The 24,338-nt window shown below is 40.0% G+C and overlaps 1 protein-coding gene across 1 annotated transcript; it reads right to left on the reverse strand.

The window, feature by feature from the left end:
- Positions 1-615: 615 nt before the first annotated feature.
- LOC135943784 (uncharacterized) lies at positions 616-4,058 on the reverse strand. The gene is made up of 6 exons (XM_065490447.1): positions 4,016-4,058; positions 3,527-3,959; positions 2,274-2,352; positions 1,604-1,658; positions 1,243-1,548; positions 616-620 (listed from the first exon to the last, which is right to left on the reverse strand). The coding sequence occupies exons 1-6, from the start codon at positions 4,056-4,058 to the stop codon at positions 616-618; spliced, it is 921 nt and encodes a 306-aa protein (XP_065346519.1).
- Positions 4,059-24,338: the final 20,280 nt, after the last annotated feature.

The raw sequence follows: 24,338 nt of genomic DNA on the forward strand, positions 1-24,338 counted from the left end.
GCCTCTGAATATTTTCTCAATCATCACAAGTCCTGGGTGCACTCATTCGTTCGATGCGCTGATTGTGAGAAGGAATTATGCCGCCGTTACATGCTTAGACACCGGACTGCCAAGACTTGCCGCTTCTGCCAGTGCAAGTTCAATTGCTCAGGACTTCTTGAAAAGCATAAGACGAGCTGCCAGAATAAAAATTTCCATTGCGACAAGTGCCAGAGAATTTATGGGGCAAAGAGAAGTTTGTATTCTCATATCGTCCAGAAGCACATTGAAAAATAAATTGTGCCAAAATAAAATGAATTCCGGTATTCTAAAAAATTCTTGCGTGTTAAATTATTAAAACCTCTATCATTGGCCATTTTACAGTCGATTTGCGTCAGTTTTATTTTTGGAAGATATTTTATGTCAACAAACATGTGAAATTTAAATATTTCTTTAATCTTAAAGTACTTTAGGTTAATATTTCTGCATTTCATAATTCTTTAATTAAAATTTTTAAATAAAGCTCGACACATTATATGTGTGTGAAGTTTCTTTTATCTTGAATTATGAACAAGCAAAATATCCAGTCACCCATTCAAGAATAAGCCGGCTAAAAAGCATGTAAATCAAAATTTCCTAACCTGCATTAAAAAAGCACGATTTGTTTTACAATTTTTGGAATATTCCTATACATTCGCACACCAAAAGAAGGATCGCAAAGAGAGGATTTCAAATCAAGCGAAAAGTCTTTCAATTTTTTCTAGAATATTTGCGTAATCTCTGTCCATGGTCCTGATTTTACTATTATCCCTTTTTGAGATATATACCATTGCTTACCTCAATATGCTTATTCGAAATGGCGTTAAGTTTCATCAATCTTTTAATGATTTAGCTGAACTACGAGGGAAAATTTAAATAATAGAAAATATGATCATTCTTAAGAATGGGACGATTATTTTGCTTTATTTCAGATAAGACGAGATTTAAAAATATTTTGTGTCAGTTGAATTAGTAATAAAATAAACATTACAAACTACGATTCACATCCAAATTTCCCAAAAGGAGAAAACTTGGTCGGTGTGTATTATTGTGAATCATCGTCACTATCGTCACTATTGTGAAATGGATAAATATGAAATAGCTTTTGAGCAAACTTGAATTTGCCCAATTCGATTGCCAAATTGACTGCATCAACATTATTATTATTTAGCCTTTTCATTGTGGCTTTCTTCTCCGCAAAGAAATACATCAGTTCCACATCACAGCTGTTTTTATTCATGGCTGCGCAGTGATAGACGTCGTTGCCATTTTCGTCCGTTTCGTTAACGTCTGCCCCGTCATCCACGAGTTTCTGGCATACATCGACGTCAGCGTATTTCGCCGCGTAAAGAAGCGCAGGAATGTCGCCTCTGTTCTTCTCGACGTATTCCAGCCTATCTTCAAGAGATGCCCTTTCGTCAAATTCCTCATCCGTTTCGGAATGAGATTCCGACGACGAATCGATTACCACTCTTGGAATCTTTTTTTCTACCTCATCGGACTCTGGGGAGTCATCCTTTGGCCGTTTACCTACAAAAGGAAAATTTTCCTAATCCAATGCTGCATACGATAAATTGTTACTCACGGTCATTGCCCTCGCTTGCGTCTGCATAATCTGAATTATCCATTTTTACGGAGAGCTGAGAACAATACAAAAAAGGTTTTATCAAAATGAGTATAATATAAATAAGTTTTTTTATCTCAAATTACGAAAAGTATTGATGGAAATTGATCAAATTAATATTTTTCCAAGGATATAGAATGGATTTTTCTGAGTATCCCTAGTAAATTGTAATGAGAGTTTAAAAAAATCATTGGATGCTCTATATAGGAGCAGATATTATGAAAATTTTTGGAGCCAAAAGGCCTAGAAAAATTAAAATACCTGGATAAGATATAGCAGAAGTTTCAGGAGCGGCCTAAAAAACGTCAGATGTGTTGATTTGCAGACTTCAGACTGATCTAAATTAGACAAATGGCAAAACAAATTGCGTTATCAGTATGTTTTCTGGACTATAATATCGATATTTTTCAGGGGTGGATTACGGCAACGCAACCTTGACAGAAAATGGCAACGCTGAGCATCAGGCTTGCATTGTAGTGTTTCAAGGCCGAGTTAAAAATCGTTGCCATAATCCGCCCCACGGTACTTTTTTTAGCTCGACCTTGAAACACTGTACAATGCAAGCCTTATGCCCACAGCGTTGCCATTTACGTTCAAGCTCAAGCTGTTGTGATCGGTTGGTTTATAATACGAGGTTTTGTTCCTCCACGGCCAAATTGAGATCGGTTTTGGCCTTCACAGTTCTCGCTCCATTGATGTGTGAAAGAATCCTGGATTCGAATATTAATAGAAACAAAACCATTTTCGCCTAACAAACATTATTGTACACCCGTTGCGTAAAGAGGAAAATACGAAAAAAATTAATTTAAATTTTTCTACTGGCGCGAATATCTGAAAAGTCTTTGTCCGTTTGTAAATAAATGCGATAGGCTATATTTTTATAATTTAAACATGGCAAAATTGCACGCTTTCATTTGCGTTTATAAGAGAACTAATAATACAATCATCGCGAGACGGCAGTTACAAAATTTATTTCACGCAAACCACTTGCTCCAGACAGTTTTCAAATTTAAGCATGGCTGCTTAATCGTACTAAAAACTAAAAGCCTTCCTCAAAATTATTAGCAGTCACGGTTTTTTAACTTTTTTATCAGTAAGAAATTAAGGAAATAGGAACCCAAATGCGTGCTTACGATTTTTGTTGGTAGTGCAGAGGGAGAGAAACACACGTAGAGAGCGAGCGAGGGCGAAAACACGACTGCGAGTCTCCTTGCTTTGACGGGCGAGAATCCACGGGCCTCTTTTCAGTGCGCAATAGATGAGTGAGAATGTTGCCAGGTGGCGGCCTAAAATGCTTTCGCAATAAATTGTGAAATCTTCATTACCTCCTATTTCTCTGCACTTCTTGCATTGCAACATATTTTTCGTGATTTCACAATGCTGACAGCGAACAGCAAAGACCTTTTACCCAATAATATGCGACTGACCCTTCGTTTCAACACTTGAGAAAATATTGCAAGCAATTTTGAAGACTTGCTAGTAACTCTGTGTAGATATTGCCGAGTCATTGACGCATTGACGGTGCCGCAGGAGGGGCCCCTTTTTGGCCAGACGGTGCCGATTCCGTTAATCCGCCAATAAATTTTTGTCTTTTGTTGAGGTGCGTCCGCGCCAGCGATCCATCGCTTTTATATTTGATTCTTTCAATGACTTAGCTGCTGAGCTTTGAGGAGAATATTGAAAAATATAAATATTCTATGAATGGGTTTTGCTTTATTTGAGATAAAACGAGATACAAAATATTTTGTGTCAGTTGAATTAGCAGTAAAAGATACACTAGAAACTACGATTCATATCAAAATTTCCCAAAAGGAGAAATCTTGGTCGGTGTATTAATGTGAATCATCGTCAGATTGAAAAATTTGAAAAAGCTGTTGAGCAAACATGAATTTGCCAGATTCGATAGCCAAATTGACTGCATCAACATTATCATTATTTAGCCTTCTCTTTATGGCTTTCTTCTCCGCAAAGAAATAGATCAGGTCCACATCGCAGCTGTTTTTGTTCATGGCTGCGCAATGATAGACGTCGTTGCCATTTTCGTCCGTTTCGTTAACGTCTGCCCCGTCATCCACGAGTTTCCGGCATACATCGACGTCAGTGTATTTTGCCGCGTAAAGAAGAGCAGGAATGTCACCTTTGTTATTTTCAACGTCTTCCAGCTTATCTTCAAGATATGCCCTTTCGTTAAATTTCTCATCCGATTCGGAATAAGATTCCGACGATGAATTAGGTTCCACTGATGATTCGGATTCCACTCTTGGAATCTTCTCTTTTTTCTCATCTGAATCTGGGGAATTATCCATGGGCCGTTTACCTACAAAAGGAAAATTCTCTAAATTTCAATGCTGTATAAAATAAATTGTAACTCACGGTCATTGCCATCGCTTGCGTCAGCAAAATCTGAACTATCCATTTTTTCGGAGACCTGAGAACAATACAAAATAATTGGTTCATCAAAATGAACATCATGGAATTTAGTTTAATGTTTAGAAAGCTTAAAAATAGTAAGAATTTGCTGAGTATCACCTGTAAATTTTAATTAGATTTGAATTAAAAATCAATCTAGTGCTTGGGGAGCAGATATCACGAAAAGCGAATATTTTGGGCCAAATAAAGGGCAACTACCTGGAGAAGATTGTACAAATTTCAAGAGCGGTGGCAGGAAACGCGTCTGTTGTGTTCAGTTGCTAGCTTCAGGAATGATCTAGATAATACATGAAGGTGGATTACGGCAGCTTGACTTTGAAACACTGTACAATGCTATCATTTTGCCCAGCGTTGCCATTTTCCTTCAAAGTCTAGCTGCCGTGAACCACACCTCCTAGATTCAGCTTTAAACAATGGGGCGTCGGCAGCCTCAGGGGCCGGCGAAGGCGTCAATATGTCCTAAATGACGCAAACTTTCACGGCGAGTCATAAAACTTGGTTTTCGGTCGTACTACCCATAAGAAACTATATATAGTAATCAGCGGGGTCCAGATTCGTGCGACGCGCAAGTATGGCGCAAAAAAGGGTCGAAAAAAATGCGCGAAAAGAACCAAGTTTTGGTCAGTATTGTGACGTAATTTGCATTACTCTAAACTAATTGTGCCTTTTGGATCGTAAAAACAAACTCTTGACACTCGTACGCGAATCCAAAGAGAGCTTTTTGTTTCTTACATTCAGACGCCATCTTGGATCTGCGCAGTGGGAACCAATTTCATCGCACATCTGGCCCCCACTGATAGAAATGATAATTTAAACTGATATAAAGCCTATCATCCAACGTTTATATAATATAGGATTTAGTCTCATTTTTAGGTAAATTGAAAAAAAAACAAAAGAGATTATTCCAAGGATGGGATTATGATTTTGCTTTATTTGAGCAGATTAATACGTATCAGTTGAATACACCAGTAAAAGAGTACAAAACATTACAAACTTTACGTTTCACAAAAAAATCCTCCAAGAGATGATTTGACCAGTGTCTATTGGTTGGGAATGCCTACAGAAGCAAGCCAATCTAGCATTGACTTGGATTTAGATGCCCAGTCCAAAGCACATTCTAAGCGTGTCTTCCCTGCATCTGACTCGGGTCCTTTGCATACACAATCTTGGCACCCTCCATAAAATTTTTCTGCAAGCAGTAGTTCAGCAAATTGAGTCCATGAAATTCCACGGTCAGATCCGCACCGGTCTCGACCAAGGCCTGAAAAATAGCGAGGTTGTGTGCGTCCACGGCCGAATGGAGAGCAGTTTTGCCTTCGCTGCCCACTGAATTGTTGTGTGAAAGCATCCTGTGGCCAATGTGCTGACTGATTTTTGCACCAGATGGCACATGCATCGCAGCAAAACGAAGGAAATCAGGAATGTAGCGTCTGTTCCCCTCGACGTGTTCCATGTTTTTTCTAAGAGTTTCAGTTGGGTTATATCCCAGTACGACGGCTGCAGCTGCCGGCAATGAATCAGTTTCTGACGTTGACAAAGATTCCACTGATGATTCGGATTCCACTCTTGGAATCTTTTCTTCTTTCTCATCTGACTCTGGAGATTCATCCATGGGCCGTTTGCCTACAAAAGGTAAATTCTCTAAATACGAATGCTGCATACAATAAATTTTGTTACTCACGGTCGTTGCTCCCGCTTGCGGCGGCATGTTCTGAATTATGATCCATTTTTACGGAGACCTGAGAACAATAAAAAAGAATAGATTCATCGAAATGTAAATCATTGAAATTAATTAAAGTTTTTTTTATCTACAAATATGACAAGCATTGATGAATATATTGGACATGCAGAGAGAATTTAGTATCACCAGCAAATTTAATTATACATATACATACTAGACGATCTTTTTTAAAAAAAATCTAGTGCTCTAGTAGAATATGTTATCACGTAAAAGGCCCAAAAAGTATCAAATACCTGGATAAGATAGTAGACGTTTTAGGAGCGGCTCAAATAAACACGTCAGTTGTGTTGAGTTGCTGGCTTCAGAATGATCTAGAATATATGTGGAGGTGGTTCACGGCAGCTGGACCTTGAAACACTGTACAATGCTATCATTTTGCCCAGCGTTGCCATTTTCCTTCAAAGTCAAGCTGCCGTGAACCACCTCCTAGATTCAGGTTTGAACAAAGCGATTAGACATCACCAAATGTTTTTGACTATCGATATAAATCGATATATATCGTCTGAAAAAATATCGATGTTAAAATATCGTCCTATATAACCTATGTTAAACCACAAAAAAACATCGATAAAAATCGATAAATATCGTCAGAAAAAATATCGATGTTAAATATCGATTTTTATTTGGCCATGTCTAAAAGCGATACACCTAGGGCGTTGGAAGCCGGAGTGGGCGGCGGGTGCGGAAATATGTCTTAAATAACGTAAAGTTTCACTGGGAGTCGTAAAACTTTGGTTTTCAATCGTACTACCCATAAGAAACTAGATATAGTTAATTTTAAATTAGAAAGTTGTAATTTTTGAAATTTCTATCCTTATTTTTGGTGCCTAGGTGCGGCCATTTGTCCAGATTGTGCCGTTTACATTACCAAAACCTTCCAGAGGAGCAAAAAATACCGTTTTCATGCTATTTTTTTAATAGTTTCAAATTTTTACGATTATTTTCCGAATTTTAAAAAATGTCTGCATTTGTTCTTTGCTGTTATGCCGGCGTCGTCACTTAAATATTTGACATTTTCGATCAATTTCAGCATCGAAAGTTTATCTTTAATGTTAATTGATTTAGACATATCATTCCACTTTTATTGGATTTAGTTTCATTTTTCGATAAATTGAAAAAAAAAACAAAAAAGATTATTCTAAGGATCGGATTAAGATTTTGTTTTATTTGATCAGATCTTTATACGTGTCGGTTGAATACACCAGTAAAAGAGTACAAAACATTACAAACTATACGTATCACACAAAATCCTCCTAGAGATGATATGAATTGACCAGTGTCTATTGGTTGGGAATGCCTACAGAAGCAAGCCAATCTAGCATTGACTTGTATTTAGATGCCCAGTCCAAAGCATATTCTGCGTGTCTTCCCTGCATCTGGCTCGGGTCCTTTGCATACACAATCTTGGCACCCTCCATAAAATGCTTCTGCAAGCAGTAGTTCAGCAAGTTGAGTCCATGAAATTCCACGGTCAGATTGGCATCAATCTCGATCAAGGCCTGAAAAATAGCGAGGTTGTGTGCGTCCGCGGCCGAATGGAGAGCAGTTTTGCCTTCGCTGTCCACTGAATTGATGTGTGAAAGCATCCTGGGGCCAATTTGCTGAATAATTTTTGCACCAAATGGTATGTACTTCGCAGCAAAACGAAGGAAATCGGGAATTAAAGTATTTACTTGTAGGATCTTCGATAAGCCCAAGCAGCCACTCGCACATTTCGATGTTTTCAGTCTTTGCTGCAGAAAGCAATGTGGACATGTTAATTTCCTCTCGGTTCTGCTCGTACGTGGCTTTGGCGGCCTCGAGTAAATTCATTCTCACGTATTTCTCAAATTTAGGTACCTTTTCTAGCGACATGGACATATTCGGGTCATTGCAGCGACTCAGCAACATTCGAATAATTTTCCAGCTATTTCCTTTCGGTAATAGCTCAGAGAGAAGAGATGCCATATCTTGCATTGTCCAATTTTCGGCATATGAAGAAATTAGGAACGTGGCGATTTCATCGAAGTCAACCTCATCATCATATTCAACAGCTTCTCTGAAAATTCTCAGTTGCAGTTGTTTATTTTTAGAGACATCTACACCGAAGTGTTTGGCTTCCTCGATGATCCACTCGAATGTCTCCAAATCTTGGAACTGAGCCATCTTCACCAAAATCCGCAAGTCAAATTCGTCCTTTCCCTCCTCTTTGACTATTGACGGGTCTTGCTCGTATGCACATTTGAGAAACTCCGGTTGTGTAATAGTAGTGCAACAATGCGAAAGTAAGCTTTCGTTGGAGCCGTACAAATTAAGCAGCTTTCTCGCAAACTCCAATTTTCCGTGAATCAGGGCCACCATGACTGCATCCAAGCCATCATTATTGAGTCTTTTCATTTCTCGGCTCTGCACTTCACAAAGAAATCAAGCAGTATCATTTCGCAGTTGTTTCGATTCATGGCTGCGAGATGATAGACGTCGTCATCATCTTTGCCCCTTGCGTTTACATCTGCTCCTTTCTTCACGAGGTATCGGCATACCTCTAAATCAGAATATTCTACCGCGTAAAGTAGCGGAGGAACCTCTTCTCTGGTCTCCTCGACAAATTCCAGCTTTTTTCTAAGAGTTGCAGTTGGGTTAAATTCCAGTAAGGCTGCAGGTTCCGGCAATGAATCACAATCAGATTCCGGCATTGAATCAGTTTCCGACGTTGACAAAGATTCCACTGATGATTCGGATTCCACTCTTGGAATCTTTTCTTCTTTCTCATCTGACTCTGGAGATTCATCCATGGGCCGTTTGCCTACAAAAGGTAAATTCTCTAAATACGAATGCTGCATACAATAAATTGTTACTCACGGTCATTGCTCCCGCTTGCGGCGGCATGTTCTGATTTATCATCCATTTTTACGGAGACCTGAGAACAATAAAAAAGAATAGATTCATTGAAATATAAATCATTGATTTTAATTAAAGTTTTTTTTATCTAAAAATATGACAAGCATTGATGAAAGTGGACATGCAGAAAGAATTTAGTATCACCAGCAAATTTAATTATGCATATACATACTTGACGATCTTTTTTTTTTAAAAAAAATCTAGTGCTCTAGTATCATATGTTATCACGTAAAAGGCCCAAAAAGTATCAAATACCTGGATAAGATAGTGGACGTTTTAGGAGCGGCTCAAAATACGTCAGTTGTGTTGAGTTGCTGGCTACAGAATACTACAGGAGGTGACGACTAAATAAATGTATGTGGGGGGACCATTTTATTCCCCGCTAGTCGTCACCAATAGTTTTAATATCGATATATATCGTCTGATGAAACATCGATATTGAAATTCAATTTTTATTCGGCCATGACTATTCGCCGCTGCAAGCAAAGATAAAGGATGCGCTGGAGACACATAAAACCTGAGATACTGTTCGTTTCATTTGATGAAACCACGATTAAAATTTAATTAGCAGCCTTAGAAAATTTAAGACTATTCGATTTTAGTCTTGACCATGACTCAAAGAGTGAAACACCGTTTTATTTGTCTATTAATTCGATGGATTGATGAATTTCTAGTCAAAAAGTTTCAAACGAATCGCCTCGGTGAGCACTTCAACCTAATCAACCCTGATGACCTTTTCCAGGGTAACGCACCCTGAGATCGTTCAAGGAGTCACTTTTCGAAAGCAACTTACCGACCATTTCGACACATTTTGAACATTCGGGTTTTTGAACTTATAATTCACGTCAAATGGCATCGCGATTGTCTAGACGGACAGGCAACCGCAAGGTGGAAGGATCCTATAGGACCATAAATATATCCTAGGGCTAGGGAAGCTGTAGGTCTTAAATGGCACACACTTTTAATATTAAACCAACTGTCAATAATATATTAGCTATCTTCTTTATCGTATTAAAATCGAGATAGATATGAGATGCAGGCATGAGTTGAAATCAAACAAAGTTTTTCGAATTAAATAGAAGTGTTTCATGATTTAAAATTTCCACTATCTACAATTTCCGAATTGATCACTGATGAACCTCATTTAGCCATTGCACCATTCTTTGGTTTCTGTGCATACAGGCGATTAGCAGAGCAGTGACCTTCGATATACTGTCCAGCTGGCTCCTGTCCCTGGCGTACACAAACTCGGCGCCCTCTGGAAAATTGACCCCCAAGCAAAACATCAGCAAATTGATTTTGTTGAAAAATTTCACGTTCAAGTCGGCGCCGATCTCAAGCAACGCCTCTGCCGCTTCAAGGTTTCCTTTCATCATGGCCAGATGGAGTGGAAAAAGTGGAGGGTTATATTTTCCGAAGGAATCATTCACAACATCTTGAAAGGGTTGTTCAAGGAGACGAATGATATCTGCGCCATGCTTAGCGTTACTCAAAACTTCTTCGATCAAACAGTGTGCTTTATCAGCAAGCTCGAAGTCCCTGGGAAGTTGAAGCAACCACTCGCACATGTTGACGTCCGCTTTTCTAACCGCGCGAATCAACACGCATAAGTTAATCTCAACCTGTTTTTGCCCTGCGTACACGAATTTGGCGGCCTCGAGCGAATACTGGCCAACGCAGTATTCAAAGAGGGACACTTGTCCTTCCTCCAAGCGCACATTCAGGTCAGCACCGTGATTAACCAAAATTTGGACAGCATTCAAGTTTCCTCTCCGCAAGAACTCGGTGAGAAGAGTTGTCCAATCTTCGCTTTTCAAGTCTGTCCCACATAAATTTAACAGGAAGTTCAAGATTCCATCACCTTCCTTTCTTTTTGGATTTGTATAAGCTCCATAGAGGATACGCTTTAGCATTTCTATATCTTTTGATACGTCTACACCGTTGTCGCAGGCTATCTTGAAGATCCACTTGAATGTCTCCAAATCTTGGTACAAAGCCATCTCCTCCAAAATGAGCAAGTCAAATATTTCTCTGCCATTCACTTGCTCTTTGACCACTGACGGGTCCTGATCATATATGAGTTTGATCGTGCTCAGCTCAATAGAAGCACAAAAGGCAAGAAAGCTGGTTTTGTATTCGAACTTGTCAAACATCTTTTTTGCTAACTCGAACTTATTCAACCAGAGAGCAATCATAGTTGCCTCATTACCGCGATTGTTGGGCCTTTCTATTTCGGCTCCGCGGTCCGCAAAGAAATTAAAAAGATCCATTTCGCAGTTGTGTTGGTTTGCGACTGCGCAATGAAAGACGTTGTTGCCACTTTCATCTGTCACGTTAATGTCTGCCCCTTTAACATCCACGAGTTCCTTGCATACATCGACGTCAGCGAATTCTGCCGCATAAAGTAGCGCAGGAATGTTGCCTCTGTTCCTGTCGACGTATTCCAGCTTATCTTCAAGAGATGCCCATATGTCAAATTTCTCATTTTGAATCTTATCCGTTCCGGCTTTCTCATCTGAATCTAGGGATTCATCCATGGGCCGTTTGCCTACAAAAGGAAAATTCGCTAAATTCCAATGCAGCATAAAATAAATTGTTACTCACGGTCATTGCTCTCTCTTGATGTGCCATCTTCATAATCTGAACTATCCATTTTTACGGAGACCTGAGAACAATACAAAATAATAGGTTCGTCATAATTTAAAGCATCAATTAAAGGATTTTATCTACAGAAAATTAAAACCAAGGTGAAACTAGACCAAATATATATGTTTTCGGAGGATAGATAGATTTTTTTGGCCAAACGAGTTTTAAATTAATATATGATGAATATTTGACGGTCGTTTAAAAAGATAATGGAGTGCTCTAGGAGCATATATTTCGAAATATGCGAAAAGCACGAAAGTGTCAAACACCTGGATAAGATTAAAGTCTCAAGGAGCGGCCCAAAATGTGTCAGTTGTGTTGAGTTGCTGGCTTCAGAATGATCTAGATTATATACATGGACGTTGATCACGGCAGCTTGACCTTGGAAGAAATTTGCAACGCTGGGCATAAGGATAGCATTGTCAAGCTAAATGGCAATGCCGTAATCCGCCCCTAGGTTTCATACAGAACTATATTTTTGACATCTTCCGACTTCCCTCTGGACAAATCTCCGATTTAAGTAAAATATTCGAAACAAAACCAGCTGCTCAACCGACGCAAAATTCGCCTGGAAACATTTTAACATCAAATTAGAGCAGATCGGATCATAATCCTCGAACGAGATGGATTTCAAACTATGAAAACGTATTTTTTGCACCCTCCCTATAAGGATAAGGACTTTTCTTTTTGCTAAGATTAATTTCATGCATTTTTTCGGCTTAGATGCAGGAAGGAGTTAAAATCAAACAAAGTTTTTCAAATTTAAAAGGATTGTTTCATGTTTCAAAATTTGCACCGTCTACAATTTTTTAATTGATCGCTGTTGAATCTCATTTAGCCATTGCTCCATTTCTTGGTTTCCGTGCTTTTTGGCGAGCATCATGGCGGTGCCCATGAACTTACTGCCCATAATCTGGCTCTTGTCAATGGAGTACACAAACTTGGCGCCCTCTAGGAAATTTATTCCCAAGCAGTAGGTGAGTAAATTGATGGTAACATAAAATTTCACTTTAAATTTAGCGCCAATCTCAAGCAATGCTTTTGCAGCTTCAAGGTTTTCATTCTGCATTGCCAAATGGAGTGGAAAAAGTTGAGGGTAATATTCTCCCATGGGTTCATTTAAAAGCGCACGCAATGTTGATTTCAAGTGACGAATGATTTCGGCGCCATACGCAGTGTTACTCAAAAATTCTTCAAACAAACGGCTTCCATGATCATCAAGGTTGAAATCCCTGGGAAGTTCAAGCAACCACTCGTACATTTCGACGCTCGCATATCTGGCCGCGCAAATCAACACTCGTAAGTTAATCATTTTCTCTTTTTCGTACACGAATTTGGCGGAAACGAGTGAATTATTTTCCACGCAGCTCTCCAAAAGGGTTGTTTCTTCCTCTTCTAATTTGCACTCATTCAGGTCAGCACGGTAATTGACCAACAATTCGATACATTTCAAGTTATCTCTCAGCAAGAACTCCTCGGTGATAAGAGACATCAAATCTTGGCTTGTCAAGTCATTCCCATATGAAGATAGCAGGAATTTGACGATTCCCTCGCTTTCATCCTCATTTCGAGCAGCATTCATGAGCAAACTCTTTTTCAGTTCTTTATTTGTTGATAGATCTACACCGTTGTCGCAGGCTATCTTGAAGATCCACTGGAATGTCTTCAAATCTTGGTAAAAAGCCATTCTCTTCAAAATCTGCAAGTCGAATTCTTCTTTGCCTTTCACTTTGACCACTGACGGGTCCTGATCATATACGGATTTGATCATCTCCGGATCATCACTAAAAGCGATATTCGCAAGAAAGCTTTCGCTGGAGTTGTACTTGTCAAACAGCTCTTTCGCAAACTTGAACTTACTGTGGTAGAAAGCCAACATAACTGCATCATCATTGTCAGCATTGAGTCTTTCCATTTCGGCTTTGCACTTCAAAAAGAAATCGAGCAGTTCCATTCCGCACTTTTTATTCATGGCTGCGCAATGATAGACGTCGTTGCCATTTTCGTCCGTTTCGTTAACGTCTGCCCCGTCATCCACGAGTTTCCGGCATACATCGACGTCAGCGTATTCTGCCGCAAAAAGTAGTGCAGGAATGTTTTTTCTGTTCTTCTCGACGTATTCCAGCTTATCTTCAAGAGATTTCTCTCTTTGAATCCCGTTCTTTTTAGGAAGGGATGCCGGTGAATCGGATTCCAGTCTTGGAATCTTTTCTTCTCTCTCATCAGACTCTGGGGATTCATCCATGGGTCGTTTACCTACGAATAGAAAATTCCCTGAATTCCAATGCTGCTTGTAATAAATTGTGACTCACGGTTATCGTTTCTTTTGTCATCGTAATCTGAATTATCCATTTTTACGGAGAGCTGAGAACAATACAAAGAGAAAAATGAGTTCATCAAAACATACACCAAAAAGTTGAAATGTATTGATAGAAATTGACAAAAGATTGATACGGAAAAGACAACAAGAATTTTTATGGGACTAATAAAATTAAATTACTTGAACGCTATAAAATAATTGAGTGCTCTAAGAGCAGATATCACGGAAAAAGCGAATGAGGGCTGTCTACGAAAAGCCAAAAAGCCAAGAACGAGTAAAATACCTGGATAAGATTTTTCAAATTTCAAGAGCGGCGGCGCACAAAACGCATCTGTTGTGTTCAGTTGCTGGCTTCAGAATGATCTAGATTATAACGTGGAGGCGTATCGAGGCAACTTGACCTTGAAACACTGTACAATGCTCTCCTTACGTCCAGCGTTGCCACTTTTAATCAAGGTAGCGTTGCCGTGATCAACCCCATGGCCAAAAAATTCGGGGGGCCGGATGCATCTTGTTTATATTGCATTTTGTAATAGATCCTGTCCTCCAAAACTTATATTACTAGGATTATATATCGCGCTTCAAGGGAAATTTAAAATTATAATAACAGATGAGTTTTCAAAGAATGGAACGATGATTTTGCTTTATTTGAGTAAAAGAGATTCAAAATATTTAGTGTCAGTTGAATTTCCAGTACAAGAGACATTAAAAACTACAATTCACATCCAAAACGTTTCATTTTGATTGGTGCCTTGGAATCTTGAACGCCTACAGAAGTAAGCCAATCTCTAATTAACTTGGAAAGAGGAGCCCAGACCAAAGCTTGTCTTCCCAGCAACTGGCTTGGGTCCTTGGCGAACACGATCTTGGCACCCTCGAGAAAATTTTTAAACAGGCAGTAGTGCAGCAAATTAACGTCACGATATTTCACGGTCAGATCCGCACCGATCTCGACCAAAGCCTGAAAACTAGAGAGATTGTGTGCGTCCACGGCCGAATGGAGAGCAGTTTCGCCTTCGCTGTTGACTGAATTGATGTACGAACGCATTATGAAAGCAAAATGCCGGATGATTGCTGCACCGAAGGGAATGTACTTGGCAGCAAAATGAATGAAATCAGGAATTAAAATATGAAATTTGGATTCTTTGATGAGCCCGACCAGCAACTCGCACATTTGAATGCTCTCAGCCGTTGCTGCGGTAGCCAAAGTGGACAGGCTTATCTCCTCTGGATTCCGTTGGTGCAGGAAAAGGGCGGACTCGATTGCATTTAACCCCACGCAGTACTGAAAAAGGGACAAGTGCCCGTTCATCATGCCGACATTCAGGTCAGCTCCGTGATCAACCATCAGTTGGATAACTTTCAAGTTTGCACTCGGCAAAACCTTAATGAGAAGGGGAGTCAAATCTTGCTCTGTCCAATTTTCGGCATATGAAGAAAAAAGAAAGCTGGCGATTGCCTTTCCATTAGGCTCATCTAGATTTAGAGCAGCTCCTCTTAAAATTCTCAGTTGCAGTTGTTTATTTTTAGAGACATCTACACCGAAGTTTTTGGCTTCCTCGATGATCCACTCGAATGTCTCCAAATCTTGGAACTGAGCCATCTTCTCCAAAATCCGCAAGTCAAATTCGTCCTTTCCCTCCTCTTTGACTATTGACGGGTCTTGCTTGTATGCACATTTGATTGACTCTGGTTTTATACCATGAGTGCAACAATGCGAAAGTAAGCTTTCGTTGGAGCCGTACAAATTAAACAGCTTTCTCGCAAACTCGAATTTTTCGTGGGCGAGAGCCACCATGACTGCATCCATGCCATCATTATTGAGTCTTTTCATTTCGGCTTTGTAATTCACAAAGAAATCGAGCAGTTTCATTTCGCAGTTTAGTTCATTGATGGCTGCGCAATGATAGACGTCGTTGCCATTTTCGTCCGTTTCGTTAACGTCTGCCCCGTCATCCACGAGTTTCTGGCATAAATTGACGTCAGTCTTTTCTGCCGCGTACAGAAGCGCAGGAATGTTTTTCACCTTGACGTCCTGCGGCTTATCTTCAAGAGATGCACTTTCTTTCAAGTTCTCATCCGATTCGGAATGAAATTCTGAAGATGAAATAGATTCAAACGATGAATGTAATTCCACTCTTGGAATCTTTCCCTTTACCTCATCTGACTCTAGGGATTCATCCCTGGGCCGTTTTCCTACAATAGTAAAATTCCTAAAATACCAATGCTGCATGCAATAAATTGTTACTCACGGTCATTGCTCTCTCTTGATGAGTCGTCATCATCATAATCTGAACTATCCATTTTTACGGAGAGCTGAGAACAATACAAAAAATATGAGTTCATCAAAATATAAACCATGAGCAGAACACGGAAATTTTTTATCAAAAAAGATTAAATGTAGAGATAGAAATGGACCAAAGATTAGATTCAGAAGATGGATAGAATTTTTACAAGGTTAATTAAATTACTTAAGCGTTATACAAAAATCGAGTGCTCTACAGTAGCAGATATCACGTAAAAAGCGAATGCAATTTCTTTGCAAAGCAAAAAGGCACAGAAGGAGTAAAATCAAATACCTGGTTAACATTGTACAAATTTCAAGAGCGGCGGCAGAAAACGCGTCTGTTGTTTTCAGTTTCTGGCTTCCGAATGATCTAGATAAAACATGAAGGCGGATTACGGAGCTTGACTTTGAAACACTGTACAATGCTATAGCCTTATTCCCAGCGTTGCCACTTTCTTTCAAGGTCAAGCTGCCGTGATCCGCCCCATGGCCAAACAAAATTCGTTATAGTTATATTATTTTTATCTAAATTCAATTTTCAACTTTATAACCAACGGAAAGTTGCCAGAAGTGCATCAAGGGGCGGATGCCACTTGTTTACATTGTATCTTATAATATACTAGATCCTGTCATTCAACATTTAATACTAGGATTGTGGCGCGCTTCAAGGGAAATTTAAAAAATAATAACAAATGAGTTTTCTTTAGGTATGGGACGATGATTTTGCTTTATTTGTGTAAAAAGGATTCTAAATTTATTGGGCTAGTTGATTTTCAAATACAAGAGATATTGTAAACTATGATTCTCATCCAAATCGTCCCATTTTGATCGGTGTCTAGTAATCGTGAACCCCTACAGTAGCAAGCCAAAGTCTAATTAACTCTGAACAAGGTGCCCAGACAAAAGCTTGTCTTCCCTGCAACTGGCTTGGGTCCTTGGCGAACACAATCTTGGCGCCTTTGAGAAAATTTTTAAACAGGCAGTAGTGCAGCAAGTTAACATCATGATATTTCACGGTCAGATCCGCACCGATCTCGACCAAGGCCTGAAAACTAGAGAGGTTGTGTGCGTCCACGGCCGAATGGAGAGCAGTTGTGCCTTCGCTGTTGACTGAATTTATGTGCGGAAGCATTAAGGAATCAAAATGCCGGATAATTGCTGCACCGAAGGGAGTGTACTTCGCAGCAAAATGAAGGTAATCGGGAATTAAAGAATCTAAATCGGATTCTTTGATGAGCCCGACAACCCACTCGCACATTTGGATGTTCTCAGTCGTTGCTGCGGTAACCAAAGTGGACAGGCTTATCTCCTCTGGGTTCCGTTGGTGCACGAAAAGGGCGGACTCGATTGCATTCATCCCCACGCAGTACTGAAAAAGGGACAAGTGCCCTTCCATCATGCCCACGTTCAGGTCAGCACCGTGTTTAACCATCAGTTTGATAACTTCCAAGTTTCCGCTCGGCAAAACCTTAATGAGAATGGGAGTCAAATCTTGCTCTGTCCAATTATCGGCATATGAACAAGAAAGAAAGCTGGCGATTTCCTTTCCATTTGGCTCATCTAGATTTAGAGCAGCTCCTCTGAGAATTCTCAGTTGCAGTTCTTTATTTTTAGAGACATCTACACCGAAGTTTTTGGCTTCCTCGATGATCCACTTGAATGTGTCCAAATTGTGGAACTGAGCCATCCTCTCCAAAATCCGCAAGTCAAATTCGTCCTTGCCCTCCTCTTTGACTATTGACGGGTCTTGCTCATATGCATATTTGATCGACTCCGGTTTTAAACTAGTGCAACAATGCGAAAGTAAGCTTTCGTTGGAGCCGTACAAATTATGCAGCTTTCTCGCAAACTCGAATTTCTCAAGGATGACAGCCACCATGACTGCATCCATGTGATCCTTATTAAGTCTTTTAATTTTGGCTTTGCAATTCACAAAGAAATCAAGCAGTTTCATTTCGCAGTTTAGTTCATTAATGGCTGCGAAATGATAGACGTCGTTACCATTTTCGTCCGTTTCGTTAACGTCTTCCCCGTCATCCACGAGTTTCTGGCATACATCGACGTCAGCGAATACCGCCGCGTAATGAATCGCAGGAATGTCTCCTCTGTTCTTCTCGACGTATACCAGCTTATCTTCAAGAGATGCCCCTTCGTCAAATTTCTCATCCGATTTGGAATGAGATTCCGACGATGAATTAGGTTCCACTGATGATTCGGATTCCACTCTTGGAATCTTTTCTTCTTTCTCATCTGACTCTAGGGATTCATCCCCGGGCCGTTTACCTACAAAAGGAAAATTCCCTAAATTCCAATGCTATACGTACAATAAATTGTTACTCACGGTCATTGTTCTCTCTTAATGAATCATCATCATAAACTGAATTATCCATTTTTACGGAGACCTGAGAAAAATACAAAAGAGTCGGGGTCATTATAATTGTATTAAATATTGACTTTGAACAAAAAGTTGAAAAGTTCAGATGAAAATTGAGCAAGGATTGATCCGGAGGATAAATAGAATTTCTATGGTTTTCATTTAAGAGCTTTACATTATTTCGATTTGGTGCCAAATGGCCAAGAACGAGTAAATACCTGGATAAGATTGCACAGTCAAAAGTTTTTTTCAATAGAGCGGGCCAAAACTCGTCTGCTTCGTTCAACAGACCTGATCAAGGCTGTGGCTATTGTAATAATAACCTAAATTAAAGGGGGAGTTAACTCTCCTTCACCTGAACCTAGTTGATCGAGTCTGCGCAACGCCACGCTGTGTTAGCATAAATGAGGAGAACGTACGTGGAGAGTACGATAAGAAGTCACAAACTTCATTCCGAATGTCCAATTTTATTCTGTGATTTTCTTTCATTATTTTGAATCCAATGATATTTTTAATTTATTCACCAAGGTTGAAGATGAGTTGATTTGCAAAAAAAGCCAAATCGACTGAAGTATCAAACTAATCTAGGGAATACAATATGGCGGCGAACCACGCCCCCTACGAGTGGCGAGCACTGCAGTCTTCCCTGCTGTGTCTGCGCCGTCATATTGTATTGCCTCGGTTACGCCCCTTCTTCGGCGGCCGATTTCAGCTGTTTCTTGAGGGGGCGTAAATAACAAAGGGAATTTAATATGGCAGCGCACCATGCCTCTTATGAGCCTGCCTTGTCCGCGCCGCCATATTGTATTCCCTAGGTTACGCCCCCCTCTTCGATGGTGGAACATTTCGGTTTCAAGGGTTTCAAACACATCGAAAAATCTGCCAAAAAAGACAGTATTTTTAATACCTTAAAACCCGCAGTGTCAAAAATCTAAGGAATCAACCCTGGATGACAGATTCTATGCACGGCATTTTTAAAAAATCCATACATAATTCCAGTGAATTTTTTCCTTCACAAAACTCATTCCATCCTCCAGTTCATTAAATTCAGCGTTGCATTATTTTTGAGTAAATCGGTATAGGCATTTATTAACAAATAATTACAATTTGAAAATTAAAATACGTACAAAAAATATGAACTTTATAAAAGTTTTGTTGATGTGTATAAACAGATGAAGGCAACAAAGCAGCGTGTTCAATATTATATTATAATATCAACAGACTCTTTGTATAAGCCAATCTCTAATTAACTTGGAACGAGGTGCCCAGACCAAAGCTTGTCTTCCCAGCAACTGGCTTGGGTCCTTGGCGAACACAATCTTGGCACCCTCGAGAAAATTTTTAAACAGGCAGTAGTGCAGCAAGTTAACATCACGATATTTCACGGTCAGATCCGCACCGATCTCGACCAAGGCCTGAAAACTAGCGAGGCTGTGTGCGTCCGCGGCCGAATGGAGAGCAGTCTCGCCTTCGCTGTTGACTGAATTGATGTACGAACGCATTATGAAAGCAAAATGCCGGATGATTGCTGCACCGAAGGGAATGTACATGGCAGCAAAATGAATGAAATCAGGAATTAAAATATGAAATTTGGATTCTTTGATAAACCCGACCAGCAACTCGCACATTTGGATGCTCTCAGCCGTTGCTGCGGTAGCCAAAGTGGACAGGCTTATCTCCTCTGGGTTCCGTTGGTGCAGGAAAAGGGCGGACTCGATTGCATTCAACCCCACGCAGTACTGAAAAAGGGACAAGTGCCCTTTCATCATGCGCACATTCAGGTCAGCACCGTGATCAACCATCAGTTGGATAACTTTCAAGTTTGCACTCGGCAAAACCTTAATGAGAAGGGGAGTCAAATCTTGCTCTGTCCAATTTTCGGCATATGAAGAACAAAGAAAGTTGGCGATTTCCTTTCCATTAGGCTCATCTAGATTTAGAGCAGCTCCTCTTAAAATTCTCAGTTGCAGTTGTTTATTTTTAGGGACATCTACACCGAAGTTTTTGGCTTCCTCGATGATCCACTCGAATGTCTCCAAATCTTGGAACTGAGCCATCTTCTCCAAAATCCGCAAGTCAAATTCGCCCTTTCCCTCCTCTTTGACTATTGACGGGTCTTGCTTGTATGCACATTTGATTGACTCTGGTTTTATACCATGAAGTGCAACAATGCGAAAGTAAGCTTTCGTTGGAGCCGTACAAATTAAACAGCTTTCTCGCAAACTCGAATTTTTCGTGGGCGAGAGCCACCATGACTGCATCCATGTCATCATTATTGAGTCTTTTCATTTCGGCTTTGTAATTCACAAAGAAATCGAGCAGTTTCATTTCGCAGTTTAGTTCATTGATGGCTGCGCAATGATAGACGTCGTTGCCATTTTCGTCCGTTTCGTTAACGTCTGCCCCGTCATCCACGAGTTTCTGGCATACATTGACGTCAGTCTTTTCTGCCGCGTACAGAAGCGCAGGAATGTTTTTCACCTTGACGTCCTGCGGCTTATCTTCAAGAGATGCACTTTCTTTCAAGTTCTCATCCGATTCGGAATGAAATTCTGAAGATGAAATAGATTCAAACGATGAATGTAATTCCACTCTTGGAATCTTTCCCTTTACCTCATCTGACTCTAGGGATTCATCCCTGGGCCGTTTTCCTACAATAGTAAAATTCCTAAAATACCAATGCTGCATACAATAAATTGTTACTCACGGTCATTGCTCTCTCTTGATGAGTCGTCATCATCATAATCTGAATTATCCATTTTTACGGAGAGCTGAGAGAACAATACAAAAAATATAAGTTCATAAAAATATAAACCATGAGCAGAACACGGAATTTTTTTATCAAAAAAGTTGAAATGTAGAGATAGAAATGGACCAAAGATTGATTCGGAAGATAGATAGAATTTTTACAAGGTTAATTAAATTACTTAAGCGTTATACAAAAATCGAGTGCTCTATAGCAGCAGATATCACGTAAAAAGCGAATGAGTGCTTTCTTTGCAAAGCAAAAAGGCACAGAAGGAGTAAAATCAAATACCTGGTTAAGATTGTACAAATTTCAAGAGCGGCGGCAGAAAACGCGTCTGTTGTTTTCAGTTTCTGGCTTCAGAATGATCTAGATAAAACATGAAAGTGGATTACGGAGCTTTGACTTTGAAACACTGTACAATGCTAGCCTTATTCCCAGCGTTGCCATTTTCTTTCAAGGTCAAGCTTCCGTGATCCGCCCCATGGCCAAACAAAATTCGTTATCGTTATATAATTTTTATCTAAATTCAATTTTCAACTTTGGAACAAACGGAAAGTTGCCAGAAGTGCCTCAAGGGGCGGAATGCCACTTTTTTACATTGTATCTTTTATAATAGATCCTGTCATTCAACATTTAATACTACAGGATTATGTCGCGCTTCAAGGGAAATTTAAAAAAATAATAACAAACGAGTTTTCTTTAGGAATGGGACGATGATTTTGCTTTATTTGTGTAAAAAGGATTCTAAATTTATTAGGCTAGTTGATTTTCAAGTACAAGAGATATTGTAAACTATATGATTCTCATCCAAAACGTCCCGTTTTGATCGGTGTCTAGTAATCGTGAACCCCTAAAGATGCAAGCCAAAATCTAATTAACTCGGAACAAGGTGCCCAGACAAAAGCTTGTCTTCCCTGCAACTGGCTTGGGTCCTTGGCGAACACAATCTTGGCGCCTTTGAGAAAATTTTTAAACAGGCAGTAGTGCAGCAAGTTAACATCACGATATTTCACGGTCAGATCCGCACCGATATCGACCAAGGCCTGAAAACTTGAGAGGTTGTGTGCGTCCACGGCCGAATGGAGAGCAGTTGTGCCTTCGCTGTTGACTGAATTTATGTGCGGAAGCATTAAGGAATCAAAATGCCGGATAATTGCTGCACCGAAGGGAATGTACTTCGCAGCAAAATGAAGGTAATCGGGAATTAAAGAATCAAAATCGGATTCTTTGATGAGCCCGACAACCCACTCGCACATTTGGATGTTCTCAGTCGTTGCTGCGGTAACCAAAGTGGACAGGCTTATCTCCTCTGGGTTCCGTTGGTGCACGAAAAGGGCGGACTCGATTGCATTCATCCCCACGCAGTACTGAAAAAGGGACAAGTGCCCGTTCATCATGCCGACATTCAGGTCAGCTCCGTGATCAACCATCAGTTGGACAACTTCCAAGTTTCCGCTCGGCAAAACCTTAATGAGAAGGGGAGTCAAATCTTGCACTGTCCAATTTTCGGCATATGAAGAAAAAAGAAAGCTGGCGATTGCCTCGCCTTTAGTCTCATCCAAACTTCGAGCAGCTTCTCTGAGAATTCTCAGTTGCAGTTCTTTATTTTGAGATAAATCAACACCGAAGCAGCTAGTGGCAACATCGATGATCCACTGGAATGTCTCCAAATCTTGGAACTGAGCCATCCTCTCCAAAATCTGCAAGTCAAATTCGTCCTTGCCCTCCACTTTGACTATGGCCGGTTTTTTCTCGTATGCCCATTTGATCGACTCCGGTTTGAAACTAGTGCAACAATGCGAAAGTAAGCTTTCGTTGGAGCCGTAAAAGTGTAGCAGCCTTCTCGCAAACTCGAATTTCTCAAGCATGACAGCCAACGCGACAGCATCCATGTCACAATAATTGAGTCTTTTCATTTCTGCTTTGCACTTTACAAAGAAATCGAGCAGTTTCATAGCGCAGTTGTTTTCATTCATGGCTGCGCAATGATACACGTCGTAACCATTTCTATCCCTTGCGTTAACATTTTCCCCTTTCTTCACGAGGTATTTGCATACCTTTAAATCAGAATTTTCTGCCGCGTAAAGGAGCGGAGGAATGTTGCCTCTGTTCTCCTCGACAAATTCCAGCTTATCTTCAAGAGTTGCTACTTCGTCACATTCCTCATCCGTTTCGGAATGAGATTCCGACGACAAATCGATTACCACTAATGGAATCTTCTCTTCTTTCTCATCGGACTCTGGGGAATTATCCCTGGACCGTTTACCTACAAAAGGAAAATTCCCTAAATTCCAATGCTATGCGTAGAGTAAATTGTTACTCACGGTCATTGCCCTCGCTTGCGTCAGCATAATCTGAATTATCCATTTTTACGGAGACCTGAGAAAAATACAAAAGAGTCGGGGTCATCAAAATTGTATTAATTATTGACTTTGATCAAAAAGTTGAAAAGTACAGATAAAAATTGAGCAAAGGTTGATCCGGAGGATAAATAGAATTTTTATGGTTTTAATTTAGAGCTTTACATATGGAGCCAAATGGCCAAGAACGAATAAAATACCTGGATAAGATTGTACAGTCAAAAGTTTCACTAGAGCGGGCCAAAACTCGTCTGCTTCGTTCAACAGACCTGATCAAGGCTGTGGCTCTTGTAATAATAACCTAAATTAAAGGGGGAGTTAACTCTCCTTCACCTGAACCTATAGTTGATCGAGTCTGCGCAACGCCACGCTGTGTTAGCATAAATGAGGAGAACGTACGTGGAGAGTACGACAAGAAGTTACAAACTGCATTCCGAATGTCCAATTTTATTCTGTGATTTTCTTTTCTTATTTTGAATCCAATGATATTTTTAATTTATTCACCAAGGTGTTGAAGATAATAAGTTGATTTGCAAAAAAACGCCAAATCGACTGAAGTATCAAACTAATCTGCTTCTCTGATCTAAACACTCCTCTCCCCTCAATTCGTTATTTGTTTATTTTCAGCTGCTCTAATAGTCGCTGTGATTTTTAAAATGATGCCTTTGGAGAAGCCGCTGCCTGTTGTTGGTGAACGTCCGATGGAAGACAGCGCTGTCCAGGTGGACAAGGGACAAGGTGAAGCTGCAGACGTGGTACTTCAGCTTTCTGCGAATAGAGGAGCGGTGAGCCAAGGTAAAATCGATATTATCGATATTATTTTGATTAACTAGGGATCGAAGTAATTGATTTGAATTGCGGTTTGTTTAGATTGACAAACTGACGTGTAGTTCGTACAGGAATTAAAAATTC

This window comes from Cloeon dipterum, chromosome 4 (genome assembly GCF_949628265.1).
Source record: "Cloeon dipterum chromosome 4, ieCloDipt1.1, whole genome shotgun sequence".
Lineage (NCBI taxonomy): Eukaryota > Metazoa > Arthropoda > Insecta > Ephemeroptera > Baetidae > Cloeon > Cloeon dipterum.